The sequence below is a fragment of the Lycorma delicatula genome, chromosome 12 (genome assembly GCF_047948215.1).
Source record: "Lycorma delicatula isolate Av1 chromosome 12, ASM4794821v1, whole genome shotgun sequence".
In the NCBI taxonomy this organism is placed as follows: Eukaryota; Metazoa; Arthropoda; class Insecta; order Hemiptera; family Fulgoridae; genus Lycorma; species Lycorma delicatula.
The window spans coordinates 52,178,957-52,198,930 of NC_134466.1; the positions used below are offsets into that span (position 1 = coordinate 52,178,957).

Genomic DNA, 19,974 nt, shown 5'->3' on the forward strand with positions numbered 1-19,974 from the left:
TAAGATAGAAAGCTTAATAAAAATCTGTGGTTTTAATTTTAAATACATGGTAATACAAAAAGTTTACATGCCATTTTTATTTGTAAATAATAATGATGATGATAATAAAAAATGTACTGCTGAAATTTGGGAATAGGCTATTTTGGATTGTTCACATTGTTTATTGTAGTAAAGTACTAGTAATTTGAATTTGGAAGGGCATTAACATATCATTTGTTTCTTTAGCAATTCAATGAAGTATAATTGCCTACTGACAAGGCCATTTCCCAGTTTTTCAAAAATATTTTTAATTGCTTAGATAAATCATTTTCAATTTTTTTCAATTTCAGTAAAGTATTTGATTTACTTTTTTTACTGATAAAAAGATTTAGTAACTGTGATATCAGGGAAACTGCTTACAATTGGTTAGATTCATACTCTACCAACCAAAAACAGACATTTGAAATTTTATCTTTTGATAAGAATAAACATTTAGATCCTCACTTCAAAATGTAAAACATCTTCCTCAGGTAAGTATTCTCAGACCGGTCCCTTTTTTTTTTTCTTATTGTTTGTTTTTGTCTTGCCTGGAAATCTTGAGCAATTCATTTTAACCCTTTTTAAAACAACAAAATTGTATTTATATCTGAAGATAATTATTTAAAAGGAATTGTAAATTTTATAGTACCAGTTAAAAAATTATTCAGTGGATGTATTGTAATTGTGTAACTTTTGAGTATTGATAAATTTGTTACATTGTGCTTCTCACAGGTAGATGTAAAATTGCTGATAATGTGGATAGAATTCTTCTTATTAATAATAATAATATATCTGTGCCCCATAAAGTTAAATTTGTGGGTGTTTTTCTGCATAACAAGTTCTTGTGGGATGATGAAATTGATTTTGTTTGTAACAAAACAAACTGTTCTGTTTTGCTCTGAATCACTGTAATAATAAAACTAAGTAATTTTCATTGTTAAATATTTATTAAGCCTACTAAAATTCCCTTAGTATAGTGTCATCTCCTGAAACTTCCTCGAAAAGTCAGAATGACTTTTCACAAAAATGAGCTGTCAGAATCTGGTCCCGTAAGAATGAATTGTGTAGACCGATATTTAGCAAATTAAATATGTAACTTCTCTTTATGTTTATATTTTATAAAGTGCAATTTTTGTTAAAAAGAATGGTCTTAATGTTAAATTAATAACAATATCCACTTCTACCAAATAAGACTACGGAAGTGTTTTCATATAACTCAACCCATTTATTAAAACTACTTCAGCTTACGAGAAAAAATGTTGTGATATCGTTGCTATTTTTAATTAACCAATTGAAAAATCTTATTACAATTTGTTTAAGTTACAATTAAAAAATGTTCTTTTGTAGAAACAATATTATTATATTGATGAATTTTTAAATAATACTAATCAAATAAAAAAAAATAAATAAACAGATTTATTTTCTTCCCGTTCAACGTGTATATAAATAGGTGCTGAAAATAATTTTCTGCGGCACTAACTGAAGTGTGAATTACTTTGTAATAATTTTTTTGTTTAATATATTTATCATAATATTATTTCTTCATACATTTGTATTTAAGTAATTAACATGAAGTTTAATCACATCTGTTTTTAGCTTATAATTTATTTTTATTTGTTTAATTTATCTTATAAAGGCCTTTGCAGTGTATTGTTATGTACTAATCAAAATAATATTTTTTCAAAAAATTCAGTATCATTTTGATTCTTTTATGATCTGTTGAACTTAAATTTGATAAACTTAAGGAGCTTTCTCAAACCAAAGAAAATCAAACGTACGAGGTAATCGCTGTGTGAACTTTATTCAATATCTTTAATTTTAAGGTTTTTTCTTTTTTTTTTATAAAACTTTAAATTTGTATATTAATACAATTTTCTATATGGAGACAGTATAATTTTATATTGATTTATTATTTTTTTCTAGTAAATTTCTGCACATCTACGTGCCATTTAAACAAATATGTAAAACATTAGTTTTTTATAGGGTTTTAATATCCAGAAAATTTTCCATTGAAGTTATACTTCCTGTATTTATTATAATTTGTTGAAAAATTAATTTTACTCGTTGATACTATAAAAATTAGTGTAATCTACTTTTTGTAGTTTTAAAATTCTTGCATACATTGGAGAGCAATAGGAAAAATTAAGTGTTATGTTAATTGATGATTATAAGTTTTGTTGTTACACTCCTGTGGAGTTAAACCATAAAAAAAGAAATTTATGACAATAAGTAATAGAAAGAGACTTAACATTTAAAGAAAAAAAAAGTAAAGAATTTTTTTACAGTAAATTATATTCATGTATGTTTTTTTTACAGGGAAAGATGGAAGCAATTATAATCGCTTTAATAGTTTTAATAAACGGTTTCCTATTAATGGTTAATGCAGATATTATGGTATTTAATAATAATACACGACATCAAATTGAAGTTGAATTTCGTGATATGCCAGCATTATTCGGAGGGATTATACCGCAAGATGGAATTGACGTAATGTTTGATTTATTTATTTTATTATTTTGCAATGTTTGTATGAATATGTTTAATTTATAAATATGATCAAATATAAAAGCTTATGTTTTGGATGAAATCAACTTTATTTACTTGGTGAATGTAGCTGGAATAGCTATATTAAAGGGGAAAGTATGAATGGTGTTATGTCAAAAATGGGTTATCAAGATTTTTGCAAATCCTTATATTTTAGGATCCAACACTACATTTATGTAAAAAAAATCGATGTGTGTCTCTTGGTTTTTATTGTGATTGGTATTGAAAGGGAGAGATGATTTTGGTCAGTGGATAAGAAAAGGAATTTATGAGATGACCAATTCTGATCCAGAAAAATAACTTTAGAGATTCTTTTCTTGTTAACATCAATGATGCATCTTGTAAGGCATAAGGCCCAATAGGGCTTGATTTGTGTATTTAGTTATGTAACTGGCTTGAATGAGCATATTTTTAATGGATAAAGTCTTTTGTAAGTTAACACTGAATAGTAGTCTTGCTTTTCCCAGCAAAAGATGAGCCGCATGTGATGCAGCACAGTGTCTGGAATTGATTTTTTCAGCATTCATCACTACCGACTCAAGTCATCAACTAAATTTTCTTACAATAGGAAGGTTGTTTATTGTATTAATTATAGTAGTTAACAGAAAGATAAAACACCAGAAGTCATCACAGTTTTGTAAAATTTTATTGTTTTTATCAAGTGAAAATTTACATATTTAATAAATTACTTAACAACTTGACACAAAAAAATAAACTATTAAGAGCTTAGTTTAAAAATATCTCTACTTTCCAACAAAACCTAGGTAGTATGATCAATAACCATTGGATCATAGACCAAGAATTCTTATAACTTTTTTAAGAAAATTTAACCATTTTTTACTGTTTGCTGCTAATCCTGTACAATTTCTGCAAGAAATTCCTTTAGATTTTGTTACAGATACCATGTAAGAAATATTTTTGCTAAATATTTCATGTTTGTTCTAAAATCACTGAAGCAATAGTCTGGTCTGGAATTCTTTAGATGTTTGAATTATTTTAAATTTTAATATGTTGTATTTATTAAAGACTTTCCAATATTTTGATTTTGACAAACTTTTCACTTTGACAGATTCGTTGTTTATATTTGAAATGTTTTAAGTTTAATCATGAATCATTACTGAAAGTCTTCTTAGTCATTCAATTACTTTCCATTGATAAATTTCAAAACTTGAACTCAAACTAAGATTCGCTGATTATGTCATTTGACATGAATACAACTAGTTACATGATATACAAACCCACTTGATAGTAGTCTTCTGCTAACTTAGTGTCTTAAAAGAATGATTTGATGTAAAATCTTCTCTGACTCTGATAAAGTTAGATCAAAGTTATACAGTTAATTTTAGATGTATTAACCCTTTCACTGTCAAGCATTTTGGATTGGCATGTGCTAACTGTTAGGCATTTTAACCGTTATGTAGTAGTATTTCAGAACCTTAATAAATGATGCAGTATTTAATTTAATAATATTTAAAAAATTCACACTTAACAAAAACATTGTGCAAAATATGATTATCACCAGAAATTATAACTTTTTACACAATTTTTATTTTTATTTATCATAAAATAATTTTAGATAGTCAAATTTACTAAAATTTTATTTTTTTCTATATTCTAACAATTACAGTAATGAACAAATGAATGAAAATATCTAAATGAATTTTTTGATAAAATAAAACAAAAATTATGAAAATTGGATCGCTTTACAAAATTATGGCTTCTGGAAGCCTGATAGTACATAGCTTAAATATTAGTTTTTGTGAAATGTTTTCTTAACATTTATGTTTATAGTTCTTGATTTTCTTTTTCTTTCTTCTGATGTGCACACACAGCATCTTACTTCTTTCTTCTCTGGTAATTTCCACAACCCTGGTCCACCAGATGGATTGTCACCTGTATTCGTTGCTTCTCACCAATCGAGCTGCTAAACCTTTCTGCATGTTTATAAACTGCTTTGCAAAGCGATTTGTTTCTTTAACAATGAGTTCTAGCAGAATTATAGTGAAAAATTAATTGAAATAATAAATTACTTTTATATCCCATGGGTGGCATGTATTTTGGTCCTGGCATTTCTTTGTATTAATGAGGTAGTGGCTGCAGCTGTTCAGGAATGACTTTCCAGTAATCAGTGTCTTCCAGTTCGTCATTACTTTCTTCATCAATTATATTAGAATACCTCATTGTCTGATTCACTGTACATTTCATGCAAATTATACTCATGATTCTCATTGTCAAAATATTCACAGATATTGCAATCTGTTTGTTTTCTATATTATTTCCCGGTGTTGCAGACATTTTACACAATAAAAAACTGAAACTCAAAGAAACAAAGTAAAAAATATAACAAAGAAATATGTAGAGACAGTCCTTAATAATAATAAAACCTGAAATAATAACTAACTATGAAATAAATGGACTAAAATATCAACAAGTTTACGTGCGACAACATTCATGTAACTACAGAAACATGATTTTCAGTATTTGATATTTCTGTTTAATTTTCGACTATTAGAACAAAATTGATGTCTGTACGTACATCGATGAATACGCTTTGAGAAAATATAGCAACACCATCAAGCAGTGAATTTCATAATGATATCCAGAGGGTTACCTTGACATCCAGAGGGTTAAAAATGGCTGGATATTTTCCAAATACATTGTAAAATTATTTATAGTGTTAATAAAAATAGTCCAGCAAAGTATAATTATTTATAAAAAGAATGTTAAGATATTTTTAATATAGAAAGGTTTACCAGATCATCCACAGATATTAAGTGGAAATAAATAATCTTAGTTGATTTTAATGGCTAGGTGTAATAAATGCATCATTTCCTATTTAAAATTTAACTAAATAATCCTAATTTCCATTTATGTCTTTTCTCAATATTTCTGTAAAAGAATTAAGTGTTGAAGAAAATACAAAAAAGAATAGAAAAACAGTAAGTAAAAAAATTAGTTTTTTAAATAATTGATATTTAGGTAGGGTTGAAAGTTTCTTAAGTTTGTTTAGAATATTTAACATTTTAATATTACATGAGTTGTGTTCAAAAAGTAACATGAATTTTTGTTTTTTAGAAAGAATTTTATTTATTCATCTACAGCAATGTTTTCTTCTTCAAAATAGTCTCGATTAGATGTTATACACCTATGCTAGTGCTTTTTCCAATCCCCAAAACACTTCTGGAATTCAATCTTTGGAATATTGTTTAGCTCTTTCAGCTATTCACTTTTAATCTCATCTATGCTTGTAAAATGATGGCCCTTTAAGGTTCTCTTTATTTTTGGGAATAGAAAAAACTCACACGGGGCTACGTCTGGCAAATATGGTGGCTGGGGTATCATTACACATTTACTTTTGGCTAAAAATTTATGAACAAGCAAGAAAGTGTGAGCAGGTGCATTATCGTGGTGCAAAAGCCGTGAATTGTTTTGCTACAAATCTGGGCGTTTTTTTTTTATTGCTTCACGCAAATAGCGTTGAACTTGTAGGTAATACTTCTTATTGATTGTTTGACCTTGTGGCAAGAACTAATGATGCACTATGCCGTTAAAATCAAAGATCATGGTGAGCATAACCTTCATATTCGACTGTACTTGTCAAATTTTTTTCGGTCTAATCCAGAATACTTTCACTGGGACGATTGAGCCTTAGTTTGGACATCTGTAAACTCGTGTTTTATCACCTGTTATGACACATTTCAGTAATTCTGCATCGTTGTTGACTTCATTTAGCAACTCCTGAACAACTTCCATTTGGCGCTGTTTTTGTACGAAAATCAAAAATTTTGGAACAGATTTTGCTGTCACATGTTTCATACCCAAAACATGCGAAAAAATTTCATGGCATGAGCCAATTGATATTTCAACATCATCAACGACTTCTCTGATTGTGATTCGGCGATCATTCATAATTATTTCTTTCATTTTTTCCACGTTTTCCTGTGCTGGGGCATCCGGGAGGCTCATCATCTTCAACGTCTTCACGACCTTCTTCGAAAAGCTTATACCACTCGTAAACCCTTGCTTTACTCATAGCAGACTCACCAAAAGCAATATTTAACATTTTTAAAACATTGTTACACTTTATTCCATTCTTATAGCAAAATTTTATACAATCGGAGTAATACAATCCACAAAATTTCAAAACTCTCGTTACCTTTTGAACTCACCTAGTACATCATTTTTAAGCAAAGATCTTAATACTTTATCTGTTTCTAGCTCTTTGTTGGTGTTAGGATGTCGAGCAGTAGTTTATTAAATATCCTTATTTTCATTTAACAAAAACAATAATATTTTACAATAATTGTCAAAACTAATAATGTTTTTTTCTTTCAGTTAACTGTTGCAATAAATACAATAACAACTTCCTATCATATGAAAATATTTTGATGACTTTAGCTAGCTGGTAATGCTGAATGTTTAACAAGTGTGATACGAAATCTAAAAAATAAACTGTTGCATTGCATGAAGCAGTTTTCAATCTTTAAGCATCAAAAAACAATGTGTAGCACTGGAGTAAAAATTATGTATACACAAAAAGTGAGCATTTAGCCAACACACTTAAGCCCATATGAAATATAAAAACACTTATTACCAATATAATTAGTAAACACAGTTCATAATTTCTTAACTTATTATATATATATATATATATATATAATTCTGAATAAAAATAAGCCATCAGTAACAGATTCTATTAAAATTGAAAAGCAACTCCTTACGTAAATTTATGGCGATTATCAATAAGTAACAATTTTTTTATTAAAAAAAAAGTTTGAAGAATTATAAATACAATTTGGTTTAAAGTTAAAAATAATTGTTCTTAGTAACAAGATTTCAGTTTAAGTAATGAGTGATCTGTATAGTGACCATTGTGTTGAGGGTTATTTAATAAGAAAACCAGTAATGGTTTTCTGCTAAAACTGGAAGTCAGTTTTCTATTAAAACAAGCAGTTTTTAAAATTTGAAAATATGTCGCCATACTAATTATTAAATTCTCTGTTTTTCAAATTAGTCAAGCATTTAACCATATTCATCAGTAATGATTTTTGCACAATGTTGTTGCTGCTTAGTGACATATTAGCTGCTGTGTGATACATGTAGTAATATTTTTCTGGCTAATGTAGAGGAAGCAAGTTGTTTGTGCAAGAAATTATTGTTTTACCATTCAGAGCAATCTAACGTTAGACTTAATTTAATAATAGAAGTAAATTAGCATGTAGACTTCTTGAATGATCTCAAATAAATTTGTGCTGTACATTTCTTTTTCTGGTGAGTTCAAGCAGTGAATATAACACATTGTTTCATTGTAGAAAGGGGTATATTACAAGGGATGACTGAAATATAAAGCACAGTCACTCATAAGTCGCAAATGAATGGAGATAATCAAATGAAACAATTTAGCATAAAAGTGCATTTTATTTTCTACAAAAACTTACATTTGTTTTTCCATATATTCATAATTTGCAGCTACGCATTTCTCCCACCGTTGAACCAGTTATCTCATTCAATCAATGAAAAGAATATCGGCAATCTTTTCTTGAACCTCAAACATACTGCGTCCTTTAGTTCATCATTCATGGTGAAATGAATACCCTATATATATATCCCTCTTTAATTGTGAAAAGTCAAGCCACCAAATCTGGTGGGTATGGAGGGTGTGAAATAGGTTCAGATTTCAACTTCACAAGGATCTTGACTTTTGGATGTGATGTGCAGTGTCTAGCATTATCCTGTTGCAGAATTTTTGATTTTGTAGATTGTCGATCATCTTCATTTAATTTTAAGATTCAGCATAAAAAATACATCCTAATTCACCTACTTTTATATTGGTTCCAAATTATTATTATTTATTTTTTTATTGACCTGTGTTTTTCATGATAAACTACTATTATTGTTACAAGATGTAACTTTGAGCTGTTCAGTTTTGAAAAGACATGAGGTTTTATTTAACAAAAAGAGGAAGTAGATATGCATATAAAGGGAAATGTATATAATCAGGCACATTTTAGCTGTTACATTATCAAGGTTTTAATAGTTGGCATTAACTAATAAACATGCTATTCCTTTGTGAGAAATACATAAGGAGAAAGTTTAGCATCTGTTCATTAAAACAATATGAATTTATAAGCATACAAATTCACTATATGAGTACAATAAATTATAGATGACAGGTTAATGGATGAATAGGTTTTATATGTTGCTAAGTTAGAGTCTCCTGTTCTAGGTTTAAACAATTTTCTTTGTTTATATAAAAGAGATGATAAGTATTTATTTATTTATTTGTTTCCTTATTATGTTTCAGGCATTGGCAGTATATGCTGATCCACCAGAAGCGTGTACTCCAATTGCACCTCCACCTAGTAATGTTACAAATTATACTGGAAGATGGGCTGTGATAATTAAAAGATACAATTGCTCATTTGACGCAAAAGTGCGTGCTGCACAGAAAGCAAATTATCAATTTGCTATAGTCCATAATGTTAATTCATCGGATTTAGGTTTGTAGGGTTGTACCTTTTTTTTTATTATTTATATAAGTATGTTACTTGTAATATTTTGAAATTTAGTAAAATAGGTATAAAATATTGAACAAAACAGTGTTTAAAATGCAGATGGATTTAGTGTATGATAAATATAATATTTTTTTGTTGATCAGTTATTTGTTTTTACGGACTGTTCGTTCAGCATCATTTCTGTTCTGCTATTTACTTCATACATCTTTTCTATTATTATTGTTTTCTTTCATAATTTAAATTGACTGGTTTTTTTCTTTCATAATTTAAATCGGCTAGATTTTTTGACTAGAAAAAATTATTAACTAGCTGTAAGTGGTGTGTCTTGGGACATTGGTGTGTTTGAAAAGATGATGACAACTAAGTCTTTCCTTCCCTGCCATAATTATGTGACTAACAGTTACAGTAAAAATGTAATAAATCTGTTTTGCATTACTACATTAAGAATGTGTTAAAATGGCAAGAAACAACATTTATATATATATATATATATATATATTTATTTTTAAATATGGGAATTTATAATTTTTCACCCGTTTAATGTACATTTTCTGAACTCTGTTATTTAAACAGTCCTGTAAAATATCATATTTACTCAATTCTACACACCCCCATTTTAAAAATTCATTATTTGAAGTAAAGAAAATGTCTATAAATAAAAGAAAAAATTTAAACCACATAATTTCACAAGAATATTTCAAAGTTTTTTACAATAGAAAATACCTACATTTAGGTTTTCCTTTTGCATGTTTTCTTTTAAGGATTCAGTTACAGCATCCTCAATTTGGGGAACTCTTCTTCATTTAGGTCTGTAAAACACTTGGTCAATGCTTTGCATAAAAATATTGCTAAACAGTCTTTTCTCCAGAACCATATATTGTCTTCATTAATATCGAAATGATGGCTGGGAGCTCTATTGCCATTATTTTTCACTATACAGTAACTGTCCGTTTTAATGTTGCATGATAATGCAACCGTTAATGTTGCCATATTAATGATTAAATTAATGGAAAACTAAACTTCACTTCTTAATGTAGTGTACTAGATTAAGAGTGTAGAGAGTAACAGTAACAGGTTATAAGGAAAGACCATAACATGATATAACAACAAATATCGGAAGTATCAATATATTAGCTCAGTATCGATATTGGAGTACTTTTAATATCAATGCTGATACTTTACTTTGATATTCTATCCCGAAATATGTGTAAGTTATGCCAATCATACTTCTTCGAATCTAAGACACACCTTATTTCTATGAACAATCATATTGAAAAAATAATGCATCTTAGAATTGAGTAAGTACGGTATGATGTAGTCAACAGATATTAAAATATGAAATTCATCTTCACATTCAAGTATAAGATCATTTTGTTGATTATTTTGATGTTAGTGAACATTTTTGTAAAAAAAAATTAATTTATCACTTCAAATGATTCTTTAAAAGCAGTATAATATCAATGCAGAACATCAAGAATTTTTTAGTTTATAAATTTAGATAGCAAATGGTACAAGTAACATGCTTTAAATACTTTTTGATTAGTACTTTAAACATTATTTTATTTATTAAAGGGTTGGGATAAAAGTTTCTCTATATTTTAATATGTAAGTAAAAAAGGATTCTTTTACATTTCGAATAAAACTGTCTGTATCTGTTTTTTAAACAGTTTTAAATAGTTCATTTAAAAATTTATTATCACAACTGGGAATTATTTTCTTAAACATTAATTTTACATATTTGCTTTCCCTTGAGTATGGGAACTCCAAGTTAATTAAACCAGACATATTGTTTACGCCATTGCGTAAAGTTGCGTTTATTCCAGTAAAGTCAAGGTTATGGTCGAGTCTTGTAGTTTACAGGCTTGGTAAATTTATTTCGCATTTTTCTAAGGCTTATCATACGTGCATTTTTAAAATAGGTTGTTTGGGTTTGTTTTCAATATCAATTTCTCTACGCTCCACTTTGACTTACTGTTGCATCATCATATTGGTGTCAGCTTATTTCTATCACGCATTATTTATTGCTGTTTAGTCTTAATATATATATTATTCTTAAGTGTTTTTTATTCTCAACCAATTTCAATATTGTCATAGTTCCTAGAAGTCTATTTCTCTTTGTCTGCCCTGATGTCATTTCTTCAACTTGTGTATTCAGAAATTATTTTATCAGTCTTACGTAATTCTTTAGAGGTCTGCTTGCTTGTAAATTATTTTTGTTATGTCTTCGTTCCCGAATTCCACAAGTTTTCTCTAATTGTTCTCATACTACACTTAGACACTACTCTGTGTGTGTGTCAAAACACACACACACACTCTTCTGTCCGTTGCTTTGTTCGCTTCCCCTACTTCTCACCACGCCAACTTTATTCATTCCAGTTCAGTTTTTCATGTTCAGTTTTTTGGTTGTACAGGCTGGTTGTACAGGCTACTTGCGATTCTCTCTCGTATAATGTTTAAGTACTTTCATCGCATTCATACTCTCATAAACGATGTGGTATTTCTCCGTCTAAATATTCTCTTGTTCTACTCGTCAGTGTTTTCATGATTTCACAGTTTTCTATGTTCGTTTTTGCCTCGTTTCTTTGTTAAGTTAATCTTCAAATTCTGTATATTACGTCTCTCCTAAAAGTGTTTCATTTGCTACAAACTGCCAACTCTATCGACGCCGAATCTTCTCCAGCTGCTGATTACATTTTCATCTATGCAATTTCTCTCCAAACTCGTTGCTACATATTTGAGGTGCTACGTAATTATTCAACTTCTAATCACAAATTGTTACCTCTGTTATTTTTGATTCGCCATTACAGATTACGCCAAGGATAAACCGTATGTATATGTGCACTTTAATTTCACGAGTTCATTTTTTACCAATATTCGTGTTTTATTAAGGGATGTTCAAATCCTTCATTATTTATTATATTAAACAGTTACGTTATTAGTAAAATTTGTGGAACATTCAGTTAATCGTACATTATGCATTTCAAATTCAAGTTTGGTTTAAAAAACCATTTATTCACTTAAGTGCAGTCACGACAGGTGGCTTAGATAAGGTTATGTTATTTTGTCATGTGCAAACATATTTTATGTGCTTACTTATCACAATTTGTTTTTATTGCAATTAACTCTATCATTTAATCTTGTAACTTGTTAATCGCTGAGAGTAATTCTTATCTACTCATGAACTGTATTCATTTTACTTCTCTTAAATTAACCTAAAGAAAATTACTCCTGATGTGAATTTATGCTTTTGGACTTTGTAATTTCATGTTTTCAAGAAAACTTATTTTCTACAATGAACTCTATTTATGTTCACTTATTTCAATTTGATTATTGTAATTAATCTTTTTTCTGTAGTAAACTAGAATTACATGTTTTAATTATTTAATGTTAAGTTTGATGATGTTCATAATTCAGAAAAGGCCAGTGCCAATAATAAGATTTACTGTAATTTATTTTTCTAAGTTAATGACATTTGTTCATCGCTAATTTTTCAATATTACAGCATATGTCAGTAATGTAATAGTTTTCCAGTCATACTATGTTTATTGATTTTATGTTTTTCTAAGTATATAATTGTAAATAAGGTGTTTTATTTTCTCTTGTTTTCAGGCTTTGTTAAATTGTAGATTTTCAAAATGTGTATTTGAAAAATGTATATTCATGTATTTTCTCATTCAATATCATTATTCATATGTTGATTCAGCTGACATTTCTTATATAGAATTAAGTTATAACATAAGTTCAGTTGTTTTCTTTCTAATTAAAGTCCAATTTCTTTTGGCCAATACGAGCTGTGTATTCTTTTATTTTTGTTAACTTTACCCAACACATATGCTGTTTTGATCGACCACCTTTTGCTATTTAAAATCATAATGTCAGTGCAAAGCTGCTGTTTTCTAAACGAAAAATTGCAGTAAGTGTTTTCACAAGCATCTTTTGCAGCCAACTTTGTGCTATTAAGAGAATTCTGTAGATACCGACTGCTTTGACCGTGTTTCTTTTTTGTATATTACTATCATATATGATCCATTTTTCATTGTTTGTAATGGGTCATTTCAGAAACAGTTTTATTAATTTGATTTTGCCAACGATTCACAGATGGAACTTCTATCCATTAAATTCTTTGTTGTTAAATAATTAGCATCCAAACATAGTTATTTTTTTTGTAACCAGCCTTTTTCAAACCATTTAAAACTGTTATGTGGTCAGTGGTTAATTCATCTACTGATATCCTGACCACTAATGTGCTGGTCATACTAGTGTGCCAGTTTTTATTTTTAATATGATTTCATAGAATTTTTCAGTCATTGGCTGACTAGAGTGAGCTGCATCATTGACATCAGTATTTCCAGATTGAAAAGACTGGAACCAGCTATGTGTTATATGTATTGATATTGCATCATATCTGTAAATACAAACATTTTTAGCAGCCTCAGTGTTATGCGATCCTATAGCCATCTATCAGGAGATTACAAAGGACCTTTTCCTCCAACATATATATTCACATAATTGTGTATTTATTATTAAATAAAATTAATATAGTGGAATTAATATCAATTTCAATCATATCTCTTTTTTATTTATTTTGTATGTTATGTTACTGTTCTGATAATGGTCATTTTTGATCTTCCTGGGAGTTTCTTTTATTAGTGGAGTAGCGCAGCAACTTATTGTATGGGATCCATATAATATAATATTTTATATTGATCTGAATAAGATATTTATTTTTTGTTTAATAAAAAAACACATTTCAAGATTTAAAAAATTAGATCTAGTACTTTGATGTTACTCAAATCAGAAAAAAAGACTGATACCACTTCTAGGAATAAATTATTTGTTTTTTAAACATTTTTAAAAACTGTGTTTTTTTATTTTTCCAGAGGCAATGTCTTCTGAAAATCCTCGTGGTATATATATACCATCAGTATTTGTTGGAGAGACAACTGGTCATTTATTAAGAGATAATTATTCATATCATAGTGGGTGAGTAATATAAATCAAATAAATATTATCTATAACATTTATTAACTACAGTGTGAAAATTTAAACTGTATATTTTTGCCAATTGATACTTTTATCCAAATTAAGAGCAATTTTGATGATCTATTTTCTTTGGAATATTTAATGTGAGATAAACTTAGTGAACAATAATGTGTTCATTTTGCTGAGAAAGTGGTAATTACAAAAATCATTCAGTGTATAGGTAATTTTCTTTTCTATTTTTTTTTTATTTTTCATTACTTCATTAATGATTGTTACTTTTAAATAAATTATAATTATGAATCAATATTGAAGATGATCTAAGGGCTCTCTTCAACAGTGAGTTCTGTTTTATTACTTAAGTTATTCATTTATTAATACAGGTATTAAGTTATAATAATCATTAATAGTGGTGTTACATAACAAAAATCTGATGTTTAACCGCAGTTGATCTACAATTATATAACACAAAAAAATGTTTTTTATTGCCTCCATTGACCCAAAATTTGCCCCTCCAATCGGCAAGGGGTGTTTGTTTGATAAATCCATAAAAAGTCAAGCGGTGCTTGTTGTACATTGTTGAGGTCATTCTTAGCTTCCCGCATTTCTGCTAAGAGTGTACACCAAGTTTCAGTGAGGTAAATAAATTCATAATTCTGTTGTTGGCAATGATTTGAGTTGATTCATGAATTGTGATTTGTGAAAACAGATGAAAAAAATTTCATCTGGGAATCAAATGTTATTTTTACTTCCTTGTACAGAGTAAAGGAAGTATTGTTATTGTGAAGATTTTGGTTTTCAAATTTCAATGGAAATATTAATTTTGACCAGTCCTGAATCCATTTGACTAGTTTTGGTGTGACGTCTGTATGTACGTACATACATATCTCGCATAACTCAAAAATTATTAGCCATAGGATGCTGAAATTTTGGATTTAGGACTGCTGTAACATCTAGTTGTGCATCTCCCCTTTTGATTGCAATCGACTGAACCAAAAGTGTCTAAAAAAGCCCATAATTCCAAAAAATCTGGATTTTGGACTTTTTCTAACTGCAGTAATAAGCCCTCATTGACAGCTTTTCAACGATATCATAACTGGTACTTATGTTCATTGGTTCCAAAGTTATAGCCAAATAAAATTTTAATTAATGAAATATTTGGATCTTATAAGGTGAAGGCACATCGATTTGAATTGGACTTTTATCTCCTTTTTTTAACTTTTTTTTTAATTTAAATATATTGATTTATTAATTATTAACGTGTGATTGTAAAAAAAATTTCAATAAATAATAATTCAATAATAATAATAAAAAATTATGAAAAAAAACAGAAGTTTTGAAATAAAATGTGAAATAAAATTTTATGTACTTATAAAAATGTGTATATGTGATTTAATAGGCATTATTATATATGTATATATATAATAGATTTGATGAAATATCTGATTATTTAATTTTCAATTATCAATTGAAAATTATAATTTAGAATTGTATTATTTTTGGATTTTCTACTTTAATTTCTGTTTAATTTTATATACATTAAAGTTAACTACAGAGTGACTGAAAAATAGACACTCATAAGAACAACATGTATACTGAGGCATACATGCCCGATCTTTAATAAATTGCAAAAAATTCTCATCTTTTAGTTCATTACTGCTCTATATTGTCAGACAATATTCTCCCTAAGTCAACTTGTTGCCAATCATTTAATTACTCTTTGGTTTGCTATAATTCTTCTGATCTTAATTTGTGTACATGTTCTCTAGTTTTCACGTTTTCTCTCACTATATATTCATCATCCTCTCTTAATCTTTTTATTCTTTCTTTGGTCTTAACGTTTTCTTCCTCTTTATATTTATTTTTTTCTCCTAATCTTTTTATTCTTTCTTTGGTTTTAATGCTTTCTTTCTCTTTACATTTATCAACTTTTCTTAATTTTTTTATTCTACCCATGTTCTTAACATTTTCTTCCTCTTCATATTCATCTTGTTATTTTTTTGAAATATATTTCTTCATGTTATCTTTTTTTCCTGTATGTTTGTTTCTTTTGAATTTTTGATTTTTTACCAAATAATCCAATAATAAAAACTGCATATTTTACACCATAAGGTTGAAATTAAAATTTGTAACCAGTATACAGAAGTTCACTAAATAGAATAATTTAACTATTATTAACTTTTATTTATATGACACCAGAAATCTGAAAGTTTTGTTAATCAGCAACTCATGAATACGAATAATAAAGGTATTTATATGAGTAATAAAGGGACTTTTACTCTATTCTAATATTTCAAAATTGTGTAACTGTCCACTTTATTGAAGAATTGGAGGATCGTATCTCACTTTCAAATGAAATAAGTTTAAATGAACTGCAGCAAAAAATTGTATATGTAATTTAATAGACATACAAGGAAGTCATGTGGTGTCCACATCAGATTTTTTAAAAGACAGAACTGCATAGTAAATTAAAGCCAAGCTGGATAAGTATAACAGTGAACCAGATCCATCAATTATAACAGTTTGTGAATGATTTGGTTTATTTTTTGTGTAGTCATATGAACTGAAACAACGCTTTCAATGTTCTGAATAGTGTATCAAGGCTCTACTTCCAGAGAATATTGACAAAAATTCATGATATAGTGATGGAAGATAGAAGATTAAAAGTTTGTGAGATTGGTAAGAGAGTAGGCATCTCAAATGAATGAGTGCATTGTATTTTATTTGAATATGTTACATATGCAAAATCTGTCCACATGATACATCATAGGTGACATGTTTGTTAATGATGAATCAAAAGCATGAACAAGTGAACATTATTAAGGATGATTTGGGGCATTTAATGTAACTGAGAGGAGTTTTTGTATCCTTTAATAAAATTTGATAATACTTGGATACATCAGCCTTCACTTAAAACCAAGGAACAGTTAAAGCAGCCAGAAAGTTTTGTTGGTATACACTATGAAATCGGTATGTTTAAAAGCCTACAACAACCAATCATTTCAGTTATGGTGTGGAATAAAATTTCCTGTTGTCTTTTAACCTCATTCTAATAGATTTTATTGCACTTTATTATAACTTCACAAGATATGTTTATACCAGTATGCACTGATCTTATGACAGTGGGTTACCCAAAGTTCTGAAATAATCACAGGTAGTTGTGATGGGAGATTGAGTTAACTAATATTGTTTTAACAAACTTAGCATGTTGGCTGCAGGTTTTTTTTAGTGAATGTAATTTTTGTTTTATATATTACAAGTCCCCATTGTACAGCATGAATGCTGTACAATTTTTTCATTGGTATGTTACAGGACATCTCTGTAAAAATGCTTGTCCACCCTGAATTTTGTAAGCTTTCACTTTTTCTAATGCTATCTGTCACTCGATAGAACTATTTGTGTTTTTTATGAGTGTTATGAGCTGGTAAAAATATCTGTCTTGTTTAGGCATCTAACCATACTGATCCTATATATCCCAGTGTTATATATGCAGTGGCATGTATAGTATGCAGTATATATATATATATATATATATATCAGAATGTATAATGAAGTTCTACCAAAACTTTCAAAACCTATTCTTGTGAAAATAATGGAAAAAGTTCATATAAACTTATGTCTAAAATGGTTCATTTGCGAGTTACGGCCAGTAAAAGATTTTGCTTGGATTTCAGCTACCCTGGTGAAATGAGGTCGTACTGAAATTTTTAGCATGTTAATTAAGTAGCAGAATTAGTGATTTCTTATGGTTTTGAGACCTGAAAAATTGAATAAAATAGGCCCCAGAACCACATCGGCATTTTTAAAAAATTCAGGGTGAAAAACAATAAATTAGGGTAAAAACCCTCCTTTTTATGTTTGATGTAAAATAACTTTGTTAAAGGTAAGAATCATTCTTTTTTTGTCTTCAGTCATTTGATTGGTTTGATGCAGCTTTCCAAGATTCCCTATCTAGTGCCAGTTGTTTCATTTTGGTGTACCCCTACATCCGACATCTCTAACAATTTGTTTTACATATTCCAGTCATTGCCTGCCAGCACAATTTTTCCCATCTACCTGTCCTTCCAATATCAAAGCAACTATTCTAGGATGCCTTAATTGTGGTCTGTAAGTCTTTAACTGCATTTTTCCAAATGCTTCATTCTTCATCAATTTGCTGCAACACCTCTTCATTTGTCACTTTATCCACCCATCTGATTTTTAACATTCTCCTCTAGCACCAATTTCAAAAGCTTCTAATCTTTTCTTCTTAGATACTATTATCATCCAAGTTTCACTTCCATATAAAGCATATACTTTCAAAAATGTTTTCCTGATGTTTAAATTAGTTTTTGATGTAAACAAATTATATTTCTGACTGAAAGCTCGTTTTGCTTGTGCTATTCAACATTTTATATCGCTCCTGCTTCGTCCATCTTTAGTAATTCTACTTCCCAAATAACAGAATTTTTCTACCTCCATAATCTATTCTCTTCCTATTTTTATATTCAGTGGTCTATCTACATTATTTCTACTACCTTTCATACTTTTTTTTTGTTCCTGTTTATTTTTACGCAGTAGTTTTTGTATATGACTTCATCTGTGTCATTCATTATTTCTACTACTTTTTATCTGTTTCTTTTTTATCTTTTCACCTTGCACTGTTACTCTGGATATAACTTGTTTTTTAACATCATGAACTGCTAGGTCTATGTAAAGATTAAAAAGGGATAGGGAACATCCTTGTCGGACTCCCTTTTTTATTACTGCTTCTTTCTTATCTTCTTCAATTATTACTGTTGCAGTTCAATTCCTGGAAATGTTAGCAATTGTTTTTCTATCTTTATACTTGTATCCTAAATTTTTCAAAATGCTGAACATTTTATTCCAATCTACATTATCAGATGCCTTTTCTAAGTCTATAAATGTTATGTCTATTGGTTTGGTTTTCTTTAATCCTCTTTCTACTATTAATCTGAGTGCAAATTATTTCCCTAGTCCCTGTACTTTTCCTGAAACCAAATTGGTTTTCTCCTAACACTTCTTCTGCTTTCGTTTCAATTGTGTACAGAATTCTAGTTAAGATTTTTGGTGCGTGAGTAATTAAGCTAATTGTTTTGTATTCTTCACATTTATCTGCTCCTGCTTTCTTTGGTATCATGACTATAACACTTTTTTTGAAGTCTGATGGAACTTCCCCTTTTTCATAAATATTACACACCAGTTTGTATATATAATCTATCTATTGCTTCCTCACCTGAACTGCGCAGTAATTCTGCAGGTACCCCATCTATCCTAGGAGCCTTTCGGCCATTCAAATCTTTTAATGTTCTATTAAATTTAGATCTCAGTATTGATTCTCCCTTTTCATCCTCTTTGACTTCTTTTTCTTCCTCTATAACACCAGTTACTAATTTATTTCCTCCATATAACTCTTCAGTATATTCCACCCACTTGTTGACCTTTTTTGTATTATAGATTGGTGTACCGTCTTTATTTAACACATTAGATTTTAATTTATGTATCACAAAATTCTCCTTAACTTTCCTGTATGCTCTCCTCTGCCTCTTTTACCAGTGATCATTTTTCTTTCCACTTCTCTCTTCTTTTGCTAATTTGTAATTCCTGTTTATAGTATTTCAGTAGTTTCTGTTTAATTGTCAGTAGTTTCTTTTACCTTCTTTGTCACTAGCTTTCTTATACTTTCTGTGTTCATCCATCAACTGCAATATATCCTCTGATATCCATGGTTTTCTACCACTTCTCTTTGTTCGCTTCCTATGTTTCTTCTGTTGGTTTAAGAATTTCCTTTTTGACATTCTCCCATTCTTCATCTATATTTTCCACCTTATCGTTTTTACTCGGACCTCTTCCGATGTGTCCTTCTCCTAAATCTTCTTTACCACCTCTTCCTCAAGCTTCTCTAAATTTCAGCAAT

The 19,974-nt window shown here is 28.8% G+C and overlaps 1 protein-coding gene across 5 annotated transcripts in view; it reads left to right on the forward strand.

Moving 5' to 3' along the window:
• Positions 1 to 19,974, forward strand: part of LOC142333437 (E3 ubiquitin-protein ligase RNF13-like) — a 114,959-nt gene that overhangs the window by 50,814 nt on the left and 44,171 nt on the right. For all 5 annotated transcript variants that reach the window (XM_075380534.1, XM_075380532.1, XM_075380530.1 and 2 more), the window contains exons 3-5: positions 2,335 to 2,505; positions 8,867 to 9,062; positions 13,958 to 14,060. In XM_075380534.1, coding sequence (XP_075236649.1) covers positions 2,341 to 2,505; positions 8,867 to 9,062; positions 13,958 to 14,060 — 464 coding nt within the window. In that variant the 5' untranslated portion in view covers positions 2,335 to 2,340. The remainder of the gene's footprint in view (positions 1 to 2,334; positions 2,506 to 8,866; positions 9,063 to 13,957; positions 14,061 to 19,974) is intronic.